The sequence below is a fragment of the Kogia breviceps genome, chromosome 11 (assembly GCF_026419965.1).
Source record: "Kogia breviceps isolate mKogBre1 chromosome 11, mKogBre1 haplotype 1, whole genome shotgun sequence".
Lineage (NCBI taxonomy): Eukaryota > Metazoa > Chordata > Mammalia > Artiodactyla > Physeteridae > Kogia > Kogia breviceps.
In genome coordinates, this window is record NC_081320.1 from 96,277,227 (window position 1) to 96,296,695 (window position 19,469).

Sequence of the window (19,469 nt, forward strand, 5' to 3'; positions counted from 1 at the left end):
GAAATGGTTAATAGTGATGGATGTATAACATCATGAATGCACTTCATGCCACTGGATTGTATACTTAAGAAATGGTTAGGGACTTCCCTGGTGGCAGCAGTGGTTAAGAATCCACCTGCTAATGCAGAAGACACGGGTTCGAGCCCTGGTCCGGGAAGATGCCACATGCCGCGGAGCAACTAAGCCCGTGTGCCACAACTACTGAGCCTGCGCTCCAGAGCCCACGAGCCACAACTACTGAGCCCGTGCGCCGGAACTATTGAAGCCCACGCTCCCTAGAGCCCGTGCTCTGCAACAAGAGAAGCCGCCGCAGTGAGAAGCCTGCACACCGCAATGAAGAGTAGCCCCTGCTCCCCATAGCTAGAGAAAGCCCACGTGCAGCAACGAAGACCCAACGCAGCCATAAATAAATAAATCTATTAAAAAACAAAAAGAAATGGTTACAATGCTAGATTTTAGGATCTGTATATTTTACCACAATAAAAATGAAAGAAAAAACTCTCACCAGACACACAATTTTATAAATGTTTTCCTTTTACAAGATAGCACAACATTTCTCCGTATCATTAGAAAACATTCATAAATATGATTTTACAGATGGAATACTATTTCATCCTATGGCTACAGCATAATTTTATTACCATTCCATTCATGCTGGATATTTGGAGTGTTTTCCAATGGGGGTTACTATAAATGAAGTTTTTGTGAATACCCTCGGGCATAAAATTTCATATGCTTTGTACAGTCTATCCTTAGGATACAGTCCTAACAGTGGGATTCCCAGATTAAAGGAAATGGCATTCTTAAGGCTTTTGATACTTATTGCCAGATTGCATTCAGTAAATGCTGTACTGATTTACACTTCTCTTAGTTATGAGAGAGTCACTGTCCCAAGTCCACAGCCCAAACAAATACATTTCTGAAAATTCTCGGTGGCCCGTGGTTTCTCCCCTTCCTCCTGCTAGGTGTCTTGCTTCACAGCTCTCAAAGCGCTGCAGAGGAGGCCGTGCGCCACGGCCCGAGCTTCAGGCAGGTGGCGCGTTCTGGAGAGAAACTGCGAGAGAGGTGAGTGCAGAGGAGGCCGTGCGAAGGTTGGAAGAGGCGATGGTCACCTAGCGGGAAGGGACAATGAGATGCCTCAGCCACACCAGGACACTAGAACAACAGCACAGACCAGGGCTGACGGCACCAGGCAAGCCAGGACTGACACCCGACTTCAGTACCATCTGGAACCACACGTCTCCCCTACAGTCAGCACCGAGAGGCTGCAGGGAATGGGACCCCAAACATCTGACACGAGGGCCTCACTGGAGACGGTGGGGTTCGGTCTCCACATGGGTGCAGTGAAGGGAAAACACGGTCCCACCATCCAAGGACCGTGCAGTCTTCTGGGGTCACAAGACAGCCCACGGCAGAAGGCTAGTTCTCCGCCTTGTCTAGAAAGCAGAGACCAGACAAATCAGATGTGGCCGAGAAGATTCCGGAGAGGCCAAAAGCAAAGCGATCCGTAGGAATCCAGGGACTGGGGTTTCCCTGATTTGGGGTGAGACAGATTCAATCAGCATCAAAGGGTCAGCTACTCCAGGAGAGGAAACTGGCCCAGGGAGATGCAGAGGCAGATGTGAAAACTGACAGTGGTTGTGTCCCTTCCAAACGTCCGGGCCTGAGCTGGGCACGTTAGCAGTTCACCCAATACACCTGCAACCGACAACCCGCCCGCGAAACTCTACGTCCAGTGACCCGACAGGATAATCGCCAGATGCCCAGATGCACAGGGATGGAAGGACTTCCCCGCGAGCCCGAGGCCCACTCTGTGCTGACCAGGTGCTGTGGTTTGAGGGCGGGAGAGCGGAGCCCAGGTGCAGGCAGTGAGGACCTGCATGGCCTGTAGATAATTTTTAAAAGGATACTAAAACGGACTAAAAGCTGCTCTGCATATTATTATCACCATGCCCATCAATTTTTTAAAAAAAATTTATTATTTTATTTATTTATTTTTTTCTGGTACGCGGGCCTCTCATTGTTGCGGCTTCTCCCGTTGCGGAGCGCAGGCTCCGGACGCGCAGGCACAGCGGCCACGGCTCACGGGCCCAGCCGCTCCGCAGTACGTGGGATCTTCCCGGACCGGGGCACGAACCCGCGTCCCCCGCATCGGCAGGCGGACTCTCAACCACTGCGCCACCAGGGAAGCCCTCACAGGTAACTTTTTTTTTTTTTGCGGTACACGGGCCTCTCACTGCCGTGGCCTCTCCCGTTGCGGAGCGCAGGCTCCGGACGCGCAGGCGCAGCGGCCACAGCTCACGGGCCCAGCCGCTCCGCAGCCCGTGGGATCCTCCCGGACCAGGGCACGAACCCGTGTCCCCTGCATCGACAGGCGGACTCCCAACCACTGCGCCACCAGGGAAGCCCCATGCCCATCAATTTTAAACAATGTCACTGATAAAATACTCCTCCCTGAAAAAAATTCCTTTGTTCAAAACAATTGCTGTGGTTATGATTGAGTTTTAATAACATAGATGTGAACTTGACGTTTTCATTACCTGCCCTTTCATGAGCGTTGTATTCGGCACCTAGATTAATTCTGAGAACTCCCAGTTCCACGGCTGGGCCTGATTCCCACAGACTGGACCACCTGTGTTCATTCTGAGTCTTGCTCATGGGGGACGATGCTTTGGTGGCCTGACCAACTGGCCCCAGTCAGCTGGGATTTTCTGACTCCAGCCCTGGCCATCCCAAACGCTTGGATATCACAGTGGCTGTGAAGGCAAAAAACAGAACTTGAATTATTGCAATTTTCTCATTCCACTTGCAGTTTTGGTGTTGAAAAAAAAATTTTTTTGGCCACGCCTTGCGGCTCTCAGGATCTTACTTCCCCGACCAGGGAATGAACGTGGGCCCTCGTAGTGAAAGCACAGAGTCCTAACCACTGGACCGCCAGGGAACTCTCATGGTGTTGAAGATTTCAACAGCAAAAGTGATAACTGCAAGACATCATCTTTTCGTTTAGCAGTACGTGAAATGTTCAACTTAATTTGAATAATGTCTTTAGAACTGAAGTCTCTCCTTTTAAACCCAAAGAACAAATCAAGAAAATAATGATTACTGCTGGTTTTTTACATAAGTTACTTCAGAAGACAATCTTGTACCAAGGAGGGGGTATGAAAGCTTTTCTGTTTCGGGGTCAAGTCCAGTAGGTGCAACATTGGTGCTGTGTATAAATTATCTCATTTAATCCCCATGGCAACCTTACGAGGTGGCTTCTTTATTTTCCCCCTTTTAGAGATGAGGAAACTGAGAGTCAGGGAGATGAATTAACTTGCCAGGGAGGGCTGGGGTTCAGGCCCAGGCCCTCTGTCCCCAGAGCCTGCTCTCTTGTCTACTCTACTAGGACATATTTAACCCGATGCTGGGCTCTTCCAGAGGCCAATTCTTGCTGGGGTGTGAAGGCCTGGCTACGAATTTTTTGGTGAGAATATTACAGCTGCTTCTTTCAGTTTTACATGGCTGCATAACAAACAACCCAAACTCTAGTGGATACAACATCCATTTATTATGTGCACAGATTGTGTGTGTCAGGGGCGGTGGTGCCAGGTTTATCTCTGCTCTGTGACATCTGGGGCCTCGGCTGGGAGGACCTGGTGGCCGAGAGACTCCCCGGCTTGGGGCTGGGTGTTATCTGTTGGTGTCCTAGCTCACCTACCTCAGTTGGTGCCGGCTATCAGCTGGCAGCTCAGCTCGCTGGGGGCAGAGCACCTGCACATAGGCTCTTCATGTGGCCTGCAGTTTCTCCTCGCCTGGTGGCCTCAGGGTAGCCTCACTCTCACGAGGTGACGGTTCCAAAGCTGAGCATCCCGGTTAGCAAGGCAGAAGCTGCATCGCCTTTGTCACATTCTCTAGGTTTAAACAAGTCACAGGCCTGCCCAGATTCCACTTCGCTTCTCGATGGGGTTGGCAGCTGTCTTTGCAAGTTCCAGTTCGCCTCTCTTCTCTTGTTTCTTGTCCAGCTGCTCCTGAATCTTCTAGCTCTGTCAGTGCTCGGCTCGGCCCTTCCTGGGACTTGCAGCCTCCTCCAGTTCCTGGTCTATCACAGATCTGTCAGGCAGTCCCAACCCAGAAAGCATTTTGGTGTGGGGCTCTAGGAGAAGCAGCAGATAAGAGGAGACCTTTGATGTATATGGTATCTGATGAGTTTTGAAGGCATTTACCAATCACCAGGCAGTAGCTACCTCCCCCAAGCTCTGGGGATCACAGGCTTACAAGCTTTATGTTAACTCTTCTTGAGCTTTGACGATGAGCCCCTGCCCCCCCCACACACACACGATCTCTCTTCTTCACAGCAAGCTTGGGAGTCCTGGAGAAATCTGAGGTTCTGCTTTCTTCTGACAGTGGAATCCTCATTTTGACAGATAGTGGATTTGTTTGTTGGGGCTGATGTAACAAAGTACCACAGACTCAGGGGCTTAGACAACAGAAATGTGTTCTCGCACAGCTCTGGAGGCTGGAAGTCCAAGATCTCTGGAGGCTGGAAGTCCAAGATCAAGGTGTCAGCAGAGTTCATTCCTTCTGAGGGCTGTCAGGGAGAATCTCTTCCAGGCCTCTGCCCCAGCTTCCAGGGGTTTTCTGGCCATCTTTGGTGTTTCCTGGCATCTAAAAGCATCACCTTGATCTCTGTCTTTATCTTCTCCTGGCCTTCTCACTGTGTCTTCCCCCTGTGCTTGTCTGTCTCTGTGTCTAAATCGCCCCTTTTTACAAGGACACCAGACATGTTGGATTAGGGTCCATCCTAATGATCTCCTTTAACTTGATTACGTCTGCAAAAATCCTATCTCCAAATAAGATCCCATTCTGAGGTACTGGGGCTTAGGATTTTAATGTATGAATTTGCGGGGTGGCCGGGGACACAATTGAAGCCCTAACAGACAGTATCTTCCAGGGAGCCATGCTCCTCGTGGGGAGGCCCAAGCCCACATCCAGCGCTGGGGAGTGAACCATAATCATCTCATGTCAACCACAGAGGCCCTACTCTCCCTTCCAGAGATGAGGAAGGCAAGAGGATATGGTACGTTCCACCCAATGAGACGGGAAGGGAAGTCTGCTGAGGAAAATCATCTCTTAGATAAAGAGAGACATAGAGGAAGAGATGCCCTTTCCTCTGTCTTCTCTGTACCCGATGCCTAGAACCGGGGCCATCTTGGAACCACACGGGGAGCTGGGCTCACATTCTGGGCCTGGAAATGACAAAAATGGAAAGGCCTGGGTCTCTGGTGTTGTTCTTGAGGTTCTGAGCGGAGATACTGGAGCCTCCCTTCCTTGAGACTTCTTGTCATAGGAGACGATTAATTTTCCCTGTTGCTTAAGCCAGCGTGTAACGTACAGTGTGCTGGCCAGACTCTTCTTGGGAAGTGTCCTCTGAGTGGGCAGGAGGATGCTGACAAGCCTTTGGAAAGGGCGCTGTGCCCGTCGCTGGCTCGTTGCATCTCAGACCCGTTCCCCACCCCACCAGGCCCTGCTCTGTCTCTTGGGAGGAGTGGAGACGGACGCTGACCCCTGGAAATCACGCTTGCCAGCTCTCTGGCCAATAGGTTCCAAGTGGGAGGCCCTGGCAGGAGCCCGAGGAAGGCAGAAGTGGACCTTTTCCCTCCCACCTCTCTGCTGCGGGCAGCGTCCACAGCACTGGCTGCTTCCGTTGGGTTCCAGCCCGTCGGGTCAGCACCTCTCCCTGTGGCTCCGGTCCCCGCCGGCCGCCCCCAGGTCCTCTGCAGGTGGGCCGCGCTCCTGTTTACGCCCAGCCCTATGGGTGGTGGTGCTTCCTGCAGCGGTTAGATATTCTGTTATCTCTGTAGCTAGTTCCCATCCTAGTTAAATTCCCTTTGCTGCACTGCCTTGCCTGCTCTGGCCTGAGCGATACAGGGCACGACCTGCCAAAGGGAAAGTTTTGTACCTGTGCGTGGTGGCCTCCCCGCCTTCTAAGATCACCAGGGCCTGTTGTCAGCGAGGGTTTGGTGGGACTGATGGGAAATGCGGGTTGAGGCCAGAGCTGAGTGGTCTGCTCAATGAAGGAAAAGACCCTGGGGGTCGGCTGCTGCCCCCAGAACAACCCCACCCACAGACCTCGGTCCTCTCGCCAAAGGAGGCTGGGCCCGTGGAGGGCTGCCGCTCTGCGTGCCCCGGTCTTGTTCTTGCCCTGCGGGCCACGGGCCCCTCGCTGACTCACCCCAGCCCTGGACAAGCCTTTCCAAGCCCAGAGCTCTCCTCCAGTTCCTCCTAATACTCAGAGCAGAGCTCACACCTTTGCCCTTGGGCCCTTGGGTACATGTACCTTGGGCACATGGTGGTACCGTGTGGCCACTGTCCCAGGGACCAGGACACCGGAGCACAAGCCCGGGAATCAGCGTCCCCTCCGGACTGTGAGCCCCTTGAGAGCAGGGGCCTCCTTCGCTCACCTTCTCCCTGGTGGCTGGAGCGGCCCTGGCCTAGGACAAGGGCTCACAGGCTGTGTGAAGGGAAGCAATGAGCGTCCCCTTCAGATGCTCCTGCAGCCTATCCTTGGGAGCCCAGACCCACGGCTGCCTTGTGTCCAGGGGCCCCCGTGGCTCAGTCCGGCATATGATGCTGCAGGCCATTGGGGTCTCAGTTCCGACTTCGCAGGAAAGCAATGCTCACACCACTCCTGGGAAGAGCACACACCTTCCAGAAGGTCGAGGTTGTGCAAGGTGCATGCTGTTCCCTGCCACAAGAGACGTCTTGCAGGCTCTGGGGATTCCCAGAGGCGGGGGTGGGCCCCCCGGCAAAAATGGGGCAGTGACAAAACCCAGCAGAGGTGCTGCAGCATGTTGGGTCAGATGTAGTCACCAGGAGTTTAAGAGACAGGTTTTTGTTTTGTGTTTTTTCTTTGCGGTACGCGGGCCTCTCACTGTTGTGGCCCCTCCCGTCGCGGAGCACAGGCTCCGGACGCGCAGGCTCAGCGGCCACGGCTCACGGGCCCAGCCGCTCCGCGGCATGTGGGATCTTCCCGGACCGGGGCACGAACCCGTGTCTCCTGCATCGGCAGGCGGACTCTCAACCACTGCGCCACCAGGGAACCCCTTAGAGACAGTTTTTTTTTTTTTTTTTAGCGTTGGGGAGAAGGTCAGGTTTCACTGGGCCCCCGTCAGTTTCTCACTGGTCACCAAGAACCCAGCCCCCAGCTGCATCCAAAGGGGGGTCCTCCCTTGCCCAGCACATCACTTGCATGTAGCAGACACTCAATATAAACATGTATTGAACAAATGAATGAATGAACGACCAAAGGAAAATATTCCGAATCTTTTATCTCCCCAATTTTAGATAGCACATGGGGAGAAATTCCCACAACTTAATCAGTCATGTAGCAAATACAAATCACAGATTTCTCAGGACGGCCCTAGTTTCAATTTAACAAGATTGAGTGACCTCTGTGTACCAGGTACTGGGCTAGACACTTATGAAGACCAGTAAATCATGGTCCTAACTTCAAAGGGGGTGGGAGTGGGGGAGGCCCGAGGTGCCCGCACGGTGTGATCCATGCCGTGACGGCAGGCATGCAGGGCCTGCAGAGCAGAGTGGTGTCAGGTGGCTACAGTGGCAGGAGAGGGTGAGGCTGGGAAGGTGAGCAGGGCCGACCTCGGAGGCTCCTGGGTGCTAGGCTAAGGCACGTGGACTTTACCCTGTGGACCAAAGGACCACCAGCGAAGGGCTTTAAATAGACAAGTTGTCAGATCTGACACCTTCTCTCCTGCGGCCAGCCCACGTGTTAGGAAGGTGGCATGTCTGAAGCTGGCCTGGGCACACACTCCCGGGACTCTGTCTTCAGTCTACTGAAAAGGCAGGATGTGGGAAGCGAAGCATCGCTAAAATAAATGCACCAGGCAAGTGAGCTCTTGCTTCTCAACCTCTGGACAGAGGCCACCTCGTCTCTGAAATGTACTGTGTGGCCATTGCCGTGCCGCAGGGCCTTGCTGGGCTCCCAGAGGCCTGGCCCACTTCCTGCCAGATGGCCTTTGTCCCAACAACTCCCAGGGAGCCACACCAGGGCGGAGGCCGGGTGGGGCGGTGAAGCAACAGCACTTCATAATACAAACGTCCCGGGACTTCCACCAACACTGGTGTCTTTGGCTTCCAACAGGTACTTTTGGAGATGTTCTATTTCTCTGATGACACCTGCATTGCTCAGAGCAAGGAGGGCCTCCACGGAAGTTCCCTATGCCCAGGGCACATCACTTGGATACTGGCAGAGATGGTACACTTTCCGCCCCATAGGGTGGATTGGATTTTTGGAAACACCTAAAACAATTTAAGGGCAAGCCTGGAGTGTTAGTGAGTAACTGAGCTTCCAAACATTATTTTTGGTCCGGCATCCACATGTGACTAGCAGTGTCCCGTGACTAATTCCTATTTCCCTGAGTTGTGGCATCCTCGCAGGACAGGTCCTAACCTCCCAAAGTCCTCCTGTGGCTGGATGTCATGAGCCTCACTCCAGAGTCAACTCCCACTGCACTTCTGGGAAGAAATTTGGTGCAGAATATATATGACCACGGACGTGTGGACAGAACACAAACCCATGTTCCAGAAAGTTCTCAATTTTTACTGGAATGTTGACTCTTCCATTACTGAGAACATGGATACGTGAACTCTTGCTGACCATTGTCTTTTATGTTACTTCTTCTCAGTAAAGGTGACTCCTTAAATTTGTAATCATCATATACGTAAGTAAGTTAAGAAAAAATACGTTCTGCGCCAGACATGTCCTCACTTTTGGTTCAGAAAATGGGATTTGAAGATTCATATAGAGCTCCTTGTAAAAGAAGTCAGAGATTCTTAGAACATCAGAGTGCAAGAGCCTGAGCTTTCATTCAGTCCAGTCCAGCCAGAGTGCATTTTACAGAAAGAGCTTGAGATCCAGAGAGCAGAAGTGATACCCAGGGATGAGCTAGGTGCTGAGGGTAGCTAAAAAAACTGGAGGTGGTCCCAGAACTTAGGTGGGATGACTAAGGGTACAGATCTTATTGGCATGTCCAATGTGGTTTCAGATGTTTTCGTTCACTTCCCTAAGTTACTGCTTCTGCACCAAACACAAAAACCTCATCTCCATGTAAGGGTAACTTCTAGGTGTTGGACTTCACATAGTTTTCAAGGATCTGCTGCTTTTCTCTAAGGGGAAAAAAAAAAAGTTAGGGAGAAGATAAACTCTACTGAAAATATACAGAAAGACATGAATGCCATGCAGCTGAACAAAGCCAGGTTTAGTCACTGTCGGTTTATCCTTTCAGATCCAGATTGGTAACTGGGTTTAATGACTCAGGCCTGCTGACTCCCAGACCCAAGGCCAAACTCTTAAGAGTCTGTCTGCAGCCAGGCTTGCTTCTGTTTCCCCATCTGGGTCAAGATGGGTCATCTGGGCAAGGCCAGGCCTCCCCAGGGGAAAGTGCAGCACATGGGCCGTTTGGGGTGGGCTAGCAGGAGAGGCAGCGTGTGGAGGTGACCACAGGTGAGTAGCACGTGCAAAAGCAGCAGAGGGCCAGATCACCTGGCGTCCTGAATCAAGAACTCGCCTCTGGGTTCCAGCTAATACTTCTAATTCGAAAATTCGATCACAGAACTGAGCTGAAAGGGACTCTAGATCAGGCCCGAACTCTTCCCTTGATGGCTGGAGAGAGGCTCACAGGGGGTCAAGGAGATGGTCAAGGTCACACAAGGCAAGCTGTCCGGCGGGACGGGGTGGGGGGCTGGCTCTCCTTCCCTCCACACCGGCCTCCTACTAGGATCCCACACGCTGAGACATCCGGTTCCCTCTGCTGGAAGGAAGCCGAATAGTGGGGACAGTGTTTGCCACGCAAGGACTGGTTGATTGATGTGCCTCGGAGAGCTGGGCAGTGCAGACAATGCTCCCCTCTTGGCCCCAGCTCTGGACATGGGAGACTTCCGGAGTTTGAGGAAAAATCTGTGTGTCGCTGGAACAAAATGTTTCTTCTCAGAGGGGGGACAAATACCAGTGTTCACCATGCGGTCAAAGCTGTCCCACTTAGCGCCTGGGATCGTAATGGTCTCTGATGGGATTGTTAATTTCATTATTAATCTCATTCCCTCCTAGGAATTAAAATTGCTGGGATGGGGATAACTCTTCTCTCTCTCTCTCTCACTGGTACCCAGTGGTTGTAAAAATAAAGTTGATCAGGGTGGCCAAGAGAAAAGGGAGCTCTGCCTGTCATATCCCTTCATATATGATGACTCATTACTGTTTACTGCTGTTTTCCCTTTTCTTGATTCTGTGGAAGCCATGCATGGTCTGGGGAGAGTTAGATACTCATGCATTCCTGCGTTCATCAAACAAGTACTTACTCCTCACAAAGGAGGTTTTTGTAGCTGTAAAGATCCTTGGGTCTTCTAGTCCAGCCTTCTTCTGAGGCCCAGAGAAGGGAGGTACCTTACCCAAGATCACACAGCAAGTTTGGGCCAAGGTGGGCTACAGTCTTGAGCTCTTCCAGGGTCCCTGCCTGGGGCTAGTTTCACGCCTTTTTACTCCCACCCGCAGCCCTCAGGTCGGTCACACCCTAGGTTGGGACATAATCACCTGTTGGATTTTGTCTACAAGGGAAGGATACGGTAAAAATGCAAGGGGCAAAAAGTGCCCCAAATCCCTCCCTGGGGCCGGCAGTGGGGGGGTGGCCTGCACCCTGGAAGGCCAGTTCTCCACCAGAGCCTTGGCTGCACTCCTGGGGACTCCCAATTGATGACACAGTTTTTGCCATTAAAGAAGTCATTGATGAGTGCCACCCAATACAACTAAGGGCAGTGGATCGCTCGGTGGCTTGCAGACCTGTTACTTCCTACCCCGTCCCCTAATGCCCTTAGATGAGCCTTTGGCTTAGTAAGCGTAATGTGTATCTTCGCTTGTCCACTGCTGTCTGCCACCTAGTTGGAAGACACCAGGATATGTTAGACACGTTTTACAGGCGCAGTGGCTCGGGAGCTGCCCCCAGCTGTGCCGCTAACTTGCCGGGTGACACTTCTCCATTCTGCGTCTCTGCCCCTTTCTTCGTGGAGTGGAAATGCGCCAGAATCGCTTCCAGATCCCTCCCAAAGGAATGGAGACGCCGGGCAGAGGAGCCAGAGTGTGCCAGGTGGGGTCCACGTGGCCCGCTCGCGCCCGCGATTTCCTTTCTCCGCCCGAGGGCACGATGCATTTAATGCCAGGTGGAAGAACAGTGCTGCTTGGCGCAGGACCTGAAATTTGGCGGCGGTCAGAGGCAGGTTTCGCAATTCTTCGGCTGCGGCTCTTGGCCCCAGGCGGAGCGCCAGGCGCAGGCGCCTGAGGGTGCGCTAATGGAGCCCAGGGCCCGCGGCGTGTGCGCCTGCGCGGGCCTGCAGCTGGCCCGGGAGGGGCGGGGGGCGCTCGGATGCGCTGACGTCGAACCGCCCGCGCCCCCCGCCCCTTCGCCCGGCTCCGGGTTGGCCGCCGCCGCGCCCCGCCCCCTCCCTGGGAGGACGCCCGGACGGAACCGATCGCGGCTGGTTTGAGCTGGTGCGTTTCCATGACGACACGCGCGGCGCTATAAGTAGCGGAGCGGCGGCGAGTCGGGCTTTGTCAGTCCCCTCAGCCTCCGCCGCCGTCCCTCTGCCTGCGCTCCGGCGCCACCTCGGGCCGGCGGTTCTCCGCGGGAGGGAGTGAGGTGGCGGGCGGCTGGGCGGGCGGCTGACGGGGGCGGCGGGGACAGCGGCGGGGCGGCCGGCGGCCCTGCGCGCTCTGCGGCGGCGTCTGGTCTCCATGGGGTCGGCCCGCGGCGCCCGTGCGCTCTAAGGTGAGAGGGGCGCGTCCGGGCGGTTGGAAGGCTGGGGGAGCGGGGGTGACGGCCACGTGTTCCTGCGCCCGGGCCCGGCCTGAGGCCGGAGCAGCTCCCGCGCCGTGGAGCTGCGGGGACACGTGGTCGCAGAGCCGGCCGCCGGCCCCTGACCTCGGTGATCCGCTGCGCCCCCGGCCCTGGCGTCCCCGGTGAAGCCGGCCCCCGGCGTGCACGGCGGCCGCCCTCCCGGCTCAGGGCAGCCTGGGCTGGAACGGCCCGGGGTTCACCTCCTGCGAACCACGTCAGTGAGGGTTTCTGAGCCGGAAGCTGTTGAAAGGGTCGGTCGTTCCTTCATCCGCTGTTTTTTTTTAAAACCCATGTGGCAGTCCGGTAGCAGGTGCAGGAGAGGTAGGAGGCGAGCCTGCGCGGGTCTCCGGGCGCCCATCGCTCGCACTCACTTCTAGAAGGAAGAGACGTGCCATTCCGCCGTGTTGCCCTGGAATTTCATTTTTTTTTTCATTTTAGCTTTTATTTGTGTTATGTGTACAGAGCGAACGACCAATATAGAAACTCACTCGGGTCGCTAGAGCTGAGATGAGGTAACCTTGTAGTAACAACTGATATGGCTTAGAGTTTGTTTACGGGATCTTTGAATGACTTGGTGAGTCAAGAAAAACCTATATCATTAAGATCCCAGTTCAGGCTTAGGCATAGGCGCCAGTCCCAAGATCTTCCCAAAAAGGCCTACTGTGTTTGAAAATCTGAAATAATGGGGGAAAGTGGGGAGTAGAACCTCTTAGAAGTGTCTAGGGAGGACAAAGAATGTGTTGACTTCAACCTAAAATAGGGCGTTAATTTAGTTGACTTGTAAATTTTTCGGTTGCTGTTTGAATTAGTACCTGTCTTTTCTAACGTTACCCAGTTGGCAGTAAAGCATTTCATAGCAGAGAGGTGCTATCTTGTGCTAATCCAAGTCATTTTAAGTAACTTAGCTATACGGAAAGAACACCAAAACGTGTTCTTGGGTGAAATGTCTGTATATTAAAAGTTATTGAGATAAAGCTGTGAAAGATACAAGAAAGCAAAATACTTAGTAGGGGTGTATTTCAGAGAAGCAAAGATGTCCTAAGCTTAAGCCTGAATATTGCCTTAAAGATGTTGAACAAGACTCTAAATAGCCCAATCTGTCACCGGTGAGCGTATTTAAATGTTATTATATAGACAAAATGGGTTTGCTGGCAGTTCGGCTCTTCCCTTCCCCGACGCGCGATTTAGGCAACGTAGGAGGTTGACAATGCCAGCAAGTCACATTAGATCAAGTCTTGCAAGTTCTACCGTGCATGGGTTGGATTAATGGCAGGCCCGTCCCCCTGGGCCTCTCATAGTGTCCCATGCCAGAGCAAACTGGCCCAGAACCATTGCCTGGCCTCTGCCCGTAGGCTGCAGGCACTGAAGCGGGTTGCACAGTGGAAAAGAAGCCCTCCCTGGCAGAAATTAAATAGGTTAAAAATAAGTAATTTTAAAATAACTGTCATTGACCAATGTCGCATTTCATGAAGGCCAAGGACAGTGGCTCTGATTGTTAAATGAGCTTTATTTTTGCTTATTCATAAATTATTGTTGGCTTATTTTTGTTACTCGTAGTTAGTCAAAAATTATTCCCAGGTGATGATCCTTCATAGCTAAGCAAGTATTAGAGTGCCTGTAAGGACAGCTGAGGTTCCCAGAGTTGCTAATTTAGTAGGCAGTGCTGGTTTAAGAATACTGATTTCTGATCAGCTACAGCAACTGTAATACATTATGTTGATTTGAAGATTGCAGTTTTAAATTTTAAAACACATGCCTAGCATGAAAATGAGCTCATCAAATTCTCAGGAAACTTAAGAGCGTTCAGTACATTGAGAGCAGTGATGCCTGTTAGTCCCTAAAAGTTGTTCTGCGTAGATTAGGAAACAGCAAGACGTTTATACAGCAACCTTGAAAAATTGTCGTCATGCTATTTTAAGCTTCTAAAGAGAAACAGACCCAAAATAAAGTAAGCTAACTGTCATGAAACTTTTTCCCTATCAGTGAACTAAGTGCAGGAAAGCTTCTGAAACCTGCATTCAGCATTTTTTAGCAGGGATATTTGAAATGCTTTTTTTTTTGAGGTGGACGGTACTATATATGGAAGTTCAGTGTGAAAAAATCTAGTATTGAATCTGTGTTGTCCTCATTCCATTGAGGTTTATGGAATCATGTGACCTAAACCTAGGAATCATGGGATTCCCACACCCAGTGAGTGAGGCTTCTGTAGAGGGTGCTTGAGTAGTCCTGCTTCTTGTGTGTGCTGTCAGTAACTGATCTCCCAATTTAATGTGTTCCGAAGGTGGACAGCAGATTGTGCTTTGTCAGGACACTTTCACTGCTGCAGCAAGGGCACGTACATCTTTCAGTGGGACTTGGAATTCCTAGAGAATTGCCTTTGTGAAAAGCTGGCATAATTTCTTTAAATTTCATCTCTTAGTTTCCCTTGTAAGTATTCATGGTTGTTGCAGGTTTCTCTTATTAGGAGTTACTAAGTATTGCTAAGACTTCTGAGTAAATTGTCTGCCCTGTTTGCAGTTTGTTGTTTCAGAAAGATATCAAGGAACCATGAACAACTTTAGTAATGAAGAGTTTGACTGCCATTTCTTGGATGAAGGCTTTACTGCCAAGGACATTCTGGACCAAAAAATTAATGAAGTTTCTTCTTCTGTAAGTGTATGTTAAGTCCTTGCTGGGAGTGCAGCTTTGAGAATGTTGGGTTGGATGGGAAGCTTCAGCGGGGTCTTGCGGAAATGGAAATGTCTTATTAGGGAATTTAGAATTTAATTGGCTATGGATCGTCCAATAACAATGACATTCATGCCAGGGATTGACTAAATAGAGTAGGATTCATGAGAGTGACGGGCAAGGGAAGGGAAGGCTGCGTGTTGGACACATTGTTAGGCTGCTGATGGGTTTCCTGTAACCACTCTTACTGCAGGACGATAAGGACGCCTTCTATGTTGCGGACCTGGGAGACATCCTAAAGAAACATCTGAGATGGTTTAAAGCTCTTCCTCGGATCACCCCCTTTTATGCAGTCAAATGCAATGATAGCAGAACCATAGTGAAGACCCTAGCTGCCATAGGGACAGGATTTGACTGTGCCAGCAAGGTGAGCGAAAGCGGCAGAGCTCACATGGTTGTCATGGCCTCAGTGCTGCCAGCAGGGCGATCAAAGTTGCGTTGCTTGGGCCGGAGACGCTAATGAATTGAGTGGGGATGGTGGCAGCTTCCCATGTTGTTCCGTTTCTTCCATGTATTAGCTGCATGTATTGTAACACCTCTTCTTTTTCAGACTGAAATCCAGTTGGTGCAGAGTCTCGGGGTGCCTCCAGAGAGGATTATCTATGCAAATCCTTGTAAACAAGTGTCTCAGATTAAATATGCTGCCAATAATGGAGTCCAGATGATGACTTTTGATAGTGAAGTTGAGTTAATGAAAGTTGCCAGGGCACATCCAAAGGCCAAGTGAGTTACTCCTGCATTTGAGGGCAGGGTCTGATGTGGCATCTGTATAATAATGGCAGACAAACTCAGATTTCCGGTTGTTAGATTTCCATACTTTAGTAAATTATCTGTGTACTGGGTCAGAGACAAAGTAGAAAAAAGCTTAAACCCTCTTGATTAATAAAACCAAATTAGACTCAGACCACAGGGTATCAGAGCCAAGGAGTCTCTGTCTTAACCATGGCTGTGGGCGATCTTCTGTTATGGGAAACTTGACACACTTGTCTTCTAGGTTGGTTTTGCGGATTGCCACTGATGATTCCAAAGCAGTCTGTCGCCTCAGTGTCAAATTTGGTGCCACACTCAAAACCAGCAGGCTTCTTTTGGAACGGGCAAAAGAGCTGGATATTGATGTCATTGGTGTCAGGTGAGATCTCGGTGATGGCAGAGGTGGAGATTAAGATTAGACAAAGCAAGTTTTATAGGTTTTCTCCCACTATGAATAGTATTTCCAGAAATAGTAAGAAATAGCATATTCTACTTTTTTTGCCCCAGCTTCCACGTGGGAAGTGGTTGTACTGATCCGGAGACCTTCGTGCAGGCCATCTCTGATGCCCGCTGTGTCTTTGACATGGGAGTGAGTATATGAGAACCCCAAGTGGGGGGGGGGGCAAGGATGGCAGTAATAACCAGTCCCAATTCCAGAATTGACCTTTTGTAGAAGTCATCTCATATTACAGACATTTAACCCTATCTGCTGCATGCATTTTTCATGACTTGTTATGAATCTGGCTACTTGATTGACTTAATTTGATTGAATTAACTTTCTTGACTCTAGGCTGAGGTTGGTTTCAACATGTATCTGCTTGATATTGGTGGTGGCTTTCCCGGATCTGAGGATGTAAAGCTTAAATTTGAAGAGGTAATTTTTAACAAAACTATAATCTGTAGCTCTTAGCAAGTTCCTTTTTGGAATATTTCAAAACTTAGTAGTTTTAACAGATAGTAAAGGGACTATACAAACATGAAAATAAATGTCTTGGTGTGGTATTTTGAATGACTTCTGTGCTATTTAAAATGGTACTTAAGGGACTTCCCTGGTGGTGCAGTGGATAAGACTCCGAGCTCCCAATGCAGGGGGCCCGGGTTCGATCCCTGGTCAAGGAACTAGAAGAAGTTAGGCCATTATGTGCTACTCATTTATAAAATAAATCTGTATTCTGTTTTGTTAAAATTATGTGAATAGGCAGAATAGAAAGTTTTGTTCTGTTGGCATGTATTTGCTAGATAAAAACATTTAGGCACTTTGTAAATGGTAATAAATTTGTATCATTATTTAATGAAATCATACCCATAACATCTTTTTTTATTATTATTATTTTTTGCGGTACGCGGGCCTCTCACTGCTGTGGCCTCTCCCGTTGCGGAGCACAGGCTCCGGACGCGCAGGCTCAGCGGCCATGGTTCACAGGCCAAGTCGCTCCGCAGCATGTGGGATCTTCCCAGACCGGGGCACGAACCCGTGTCCCCTGCTTCGGCAGGCGGACTCTCAACCACTGCGCCACCAGGGAAGCCCCCCATAACATCTTAAAGAGGGTAGAAAGGGTGTCTGGAGGGGAATCAAAATGAAACCACAGGGATGTACAGGCTGGTTTTCAGGGAGATGTTTATCTTTTGCTGTTTGAGGGTAAACCTCTCTGCTGATGACTGCTCTCCGTGTTTTTGATGTGTCATGTCAGAGTGCTGGTCCGTGTGAGTTCCCCTTGATGACCAACTGCTCTTTTCTATCTCACTCTGGTAGATCACCAGTGTAATCAACCCGGCGTTGGACAAGTATTTTCCATCAGACTCTGGAGTTAGAATCATAGCTGAGCCAGGCAGATACTATGTTGCATCAGCTTTCACGCTAGCAGTTAATATCATTGCCAAAAAACGTGTATTAAAGGAACAGACAGGCTCTGATGGTACGTACAAAGGATGAATCATCGCATGTATAACAAAGTTGGTACATAAAGTGGTAATTGAGACATTCTGCTTTTCTAGATGAAGATGAGTCAAGTGAACAGACATTTATGTATTACGTGAATGATGGAGTATATGGGTCATTCAACTGCATCCTCTACGATCATGCACATGTGAAGCCTCTTCTGCAGAAGGTACCTTCTGAACATGCTGTATACAGCAGTTAAGATGATTGGTCAGAACAAGTGTAAGCCAGGTGTGTTTTTCTCTCTCTCTCAAATGTAGCGACCCAAACCAGATGAGAAGTATTATTCATCCAGCATCTGGGGACCGACCTGTGATGGCCTGGATCGCATTGTTGAGCGCTGTAACTTGCCCGAGATGCATGTGGGCGATTGGATGCTCTTTGAAAACATGGGTGCTTACACTGTCGCTGCTGCTTCTACTTTCAATGGATTCCAGAGACCAACCATCTACTATGTGATGTCGGGGCCGACATGGTGAGTGACAGCAGTGTGTGTGTTTGTTTCCTATAAGAAAATAAAACCTTCAAGGACTTATTATGCTTGCTCTTGTCGAATAAGAAATTGCTTTACTTAGGATTAAATAGTAACATTTTTTTTAATTGTTTTTCTCTCCATATTAATGTATGCTTTAGAAAGTTTGGAAAATAAAATGGAAGGAAAATCCCTTCAATAATAGTGATCTGTATTTTCAGATTAAGGCATAATCATTTTAGAAAAGATTGATCAGGATATTTCTATGCAACTAGAATATTTTAATTGTGTCTGGGACTTGTGCTTTCCTGTTACCATAAAGATGGTTCTGAAGAAATGCTTGCTGTAGAGTTGCTTCCTGATGACATAGTAACCAAGGACATAAATAGGCTCATGAATAAGTTATGCTCAGTTTCTCGGTGTGGAATTGCTCCGTGAGGGGTGACTCAGGGTTTCTGAACATGCCACTTCTGTCTCTTTCAGGCAACTGATGCAGCAAATCCAGAACCACGACTTCCCACCCGGAGTAGAGGAGCAGGATGTTGGCACTCTGCCTGTGTCCTGTGCTTGGGAGAGTGGAATGAAACGGCACCCGGCAGCCTGTGCTTCAGCTCGTATTAATGTGTAGATACCATTCTTGTAGCTGTTAACTGCGAGTTTAGCTTGATTTAAGGGTTTGGGGGGGACCACTTAACTTAATTACTGCTAGTTTTGAGATGTCGATGTGAATAGGGTTGGCACAGATGCGGCACTGTGGAAGACTAGGCGATGGGGTCACACTTATCCGTGTTCCTATGGAAACTATTTGAATATTTGTTTTATATGGATTTTTATTCACTTTTCAAACATGCTACTAAAGTGTGCCCCGCGACTGCTGAGCAAGCGTTCGTAGCTTGTGCATTGGCAGGACGGGCCAGAAGCTTAGTGTTGTGACCTGTTTTAAAGTAAAGTACCTTGAAATAATTAGGCATTGGGAAATTTTTATGGTGTGTCCATTCCAGATGGCTCACCTTGAGTGTGTTTTACAGGTGGGGAATTGATGTTTTTTCCCATAGGCTGAGAAAATTGCCCCAGAGGACTAAGGAGTTGACAGGTTTTTAATATTTTGTAGATCCACGGAATGTCTTTTTCCTGTTTACCATTTTTATTTCAAATCCGCAAGTCCCGTAGGAAGTTTGCTGTGGATTCTCAGAGAAAGTAGTGAGTGGGTCCAGCCCCACGTGCGGTGGAAGGAAAAGGAGGGGCGAGACGGTGGGCAGTCTCTGCTGTTAACGGCTCAGTCCACCCTGGATGCAACTGTGGGCTTGCAGTGCCCAGGGGCCCTCGTCCACTAGCCGGCCTGCGGCGAGCCGGGCCGGTGCCCAGGCCCTCTGAACCCTGCCTCCAGAGACTAGACACAGGTCCTCCCCATCTTGACTTCACTAGTTGCATAGTTACAACTAGTTGGGAATGTAGCACAGCTTTTGGCAGTTGTTACACGTGTTGTAGATCTTTACCTTCCGACCCTGGCCTTTTATATTCTCCTACTCAACTTGTACCCCAGTCCTCAGGAAAGGCTGGCAGGCTCTCATACTAAATTTCCAAAATGGGAGTTGTGGTTCCCTGCTGTAGCACAGGGAGGAGGGAGGAAAGGAAGGCCATGTAAAAGCCAGGTGTCACCGTAGTAACTGCCACTTGTCTGCACCAGACACTGCAG

General features: G+C 50.1%; 1 protein-coding gene, 1 long non-coding RNA gene and 1 other non-coding gene across 6 annotated transcripts; 2 read left to right on the forward strand and 1 right to left on the reverse strand.

Annotated features, from left to right (window-relative positions):
• Positions 1 to 648: 648 nt before the first annotated feature.
• LOC136792100 (uncharacterized) lies at positions 649 to 4,321 on the reverse strand. Its single transcript, XR_010835267.1, has 3 exons — positions 3,701 to 4,321; positions 2,541 to 2,756; positions 649 to 1,436 (listed from the first exon to the last, which is right to left on the reverse strand). It is a non-coding gene; the product is annotated as an uncharacterized lncRNA (long non-coding RNA).
• Positions 4,322 to 11,366: 7,045 nt separating this feature from the next.
• On the forward strand, positions 11,367 to 18,736 carry ODC1 (ornithine decarboxylase 1). 4 transcript variants are annotated; one of them, XM_067008153.1, is made up of 12 exons: positions 11,367 to 11,539; positions 14,167 to 14,312; positions 14,403 to 14,534; positions 14,806 to 14,979; positions 15,163 to 15,335; positions 15,607 to 15,741; positions 15,870 to 15,951; positions 16,153 to 16,236; positions 17,116 to 17,278; positions 17,358 to 17,470; positions 17,562 to 17,776; positions 18,257 to 18,736. In XM_067008153.1, the coding sequence occupies exons 3-12, from the start codon at positions 14,433 to 14,435 to the stop codon at positions 18,399 to 18,401; spliced, it is 1,386 nt and encodes a 461-aa protein (XP_066864254.1). In that variant the 5' UTR covers positions 11,367 to 11,539; positions 14,167 to 14,312; positions 14,403 to 14,432; the 3' UTR covers positions 18,402 to 18,736. The 4 variants fall into 4 exon arrangements, with proteins under 4 accessions (XP_066864254.1, XP_058934385.1, XP_058934383.1 ...); XM_059078400.2 differs by lacking the exon at positions 11,367 to 11,539 and adding an exon at positions 11,729 to 11,816; XM_059078402.2 differs by lacking the exons at positions 11,367 to 11,539; positions 14,167 to 14,312 and adding an exon at positions 11,715 to 11,816.
• Positions 13,137 to 13,267, forward strand: LOC131766076 (small nucleolar RNA SNORA42/SNORA80 family). The gene has a single exon (XR_009338378.1). It is a non-coding gene; the product is annotated as a small nucleolar RNA SNORA42/SNORA80 family (small nucleolar RNA).
• Positions 18,737 to 19,469: the final 733 nt, after the last annotated feature.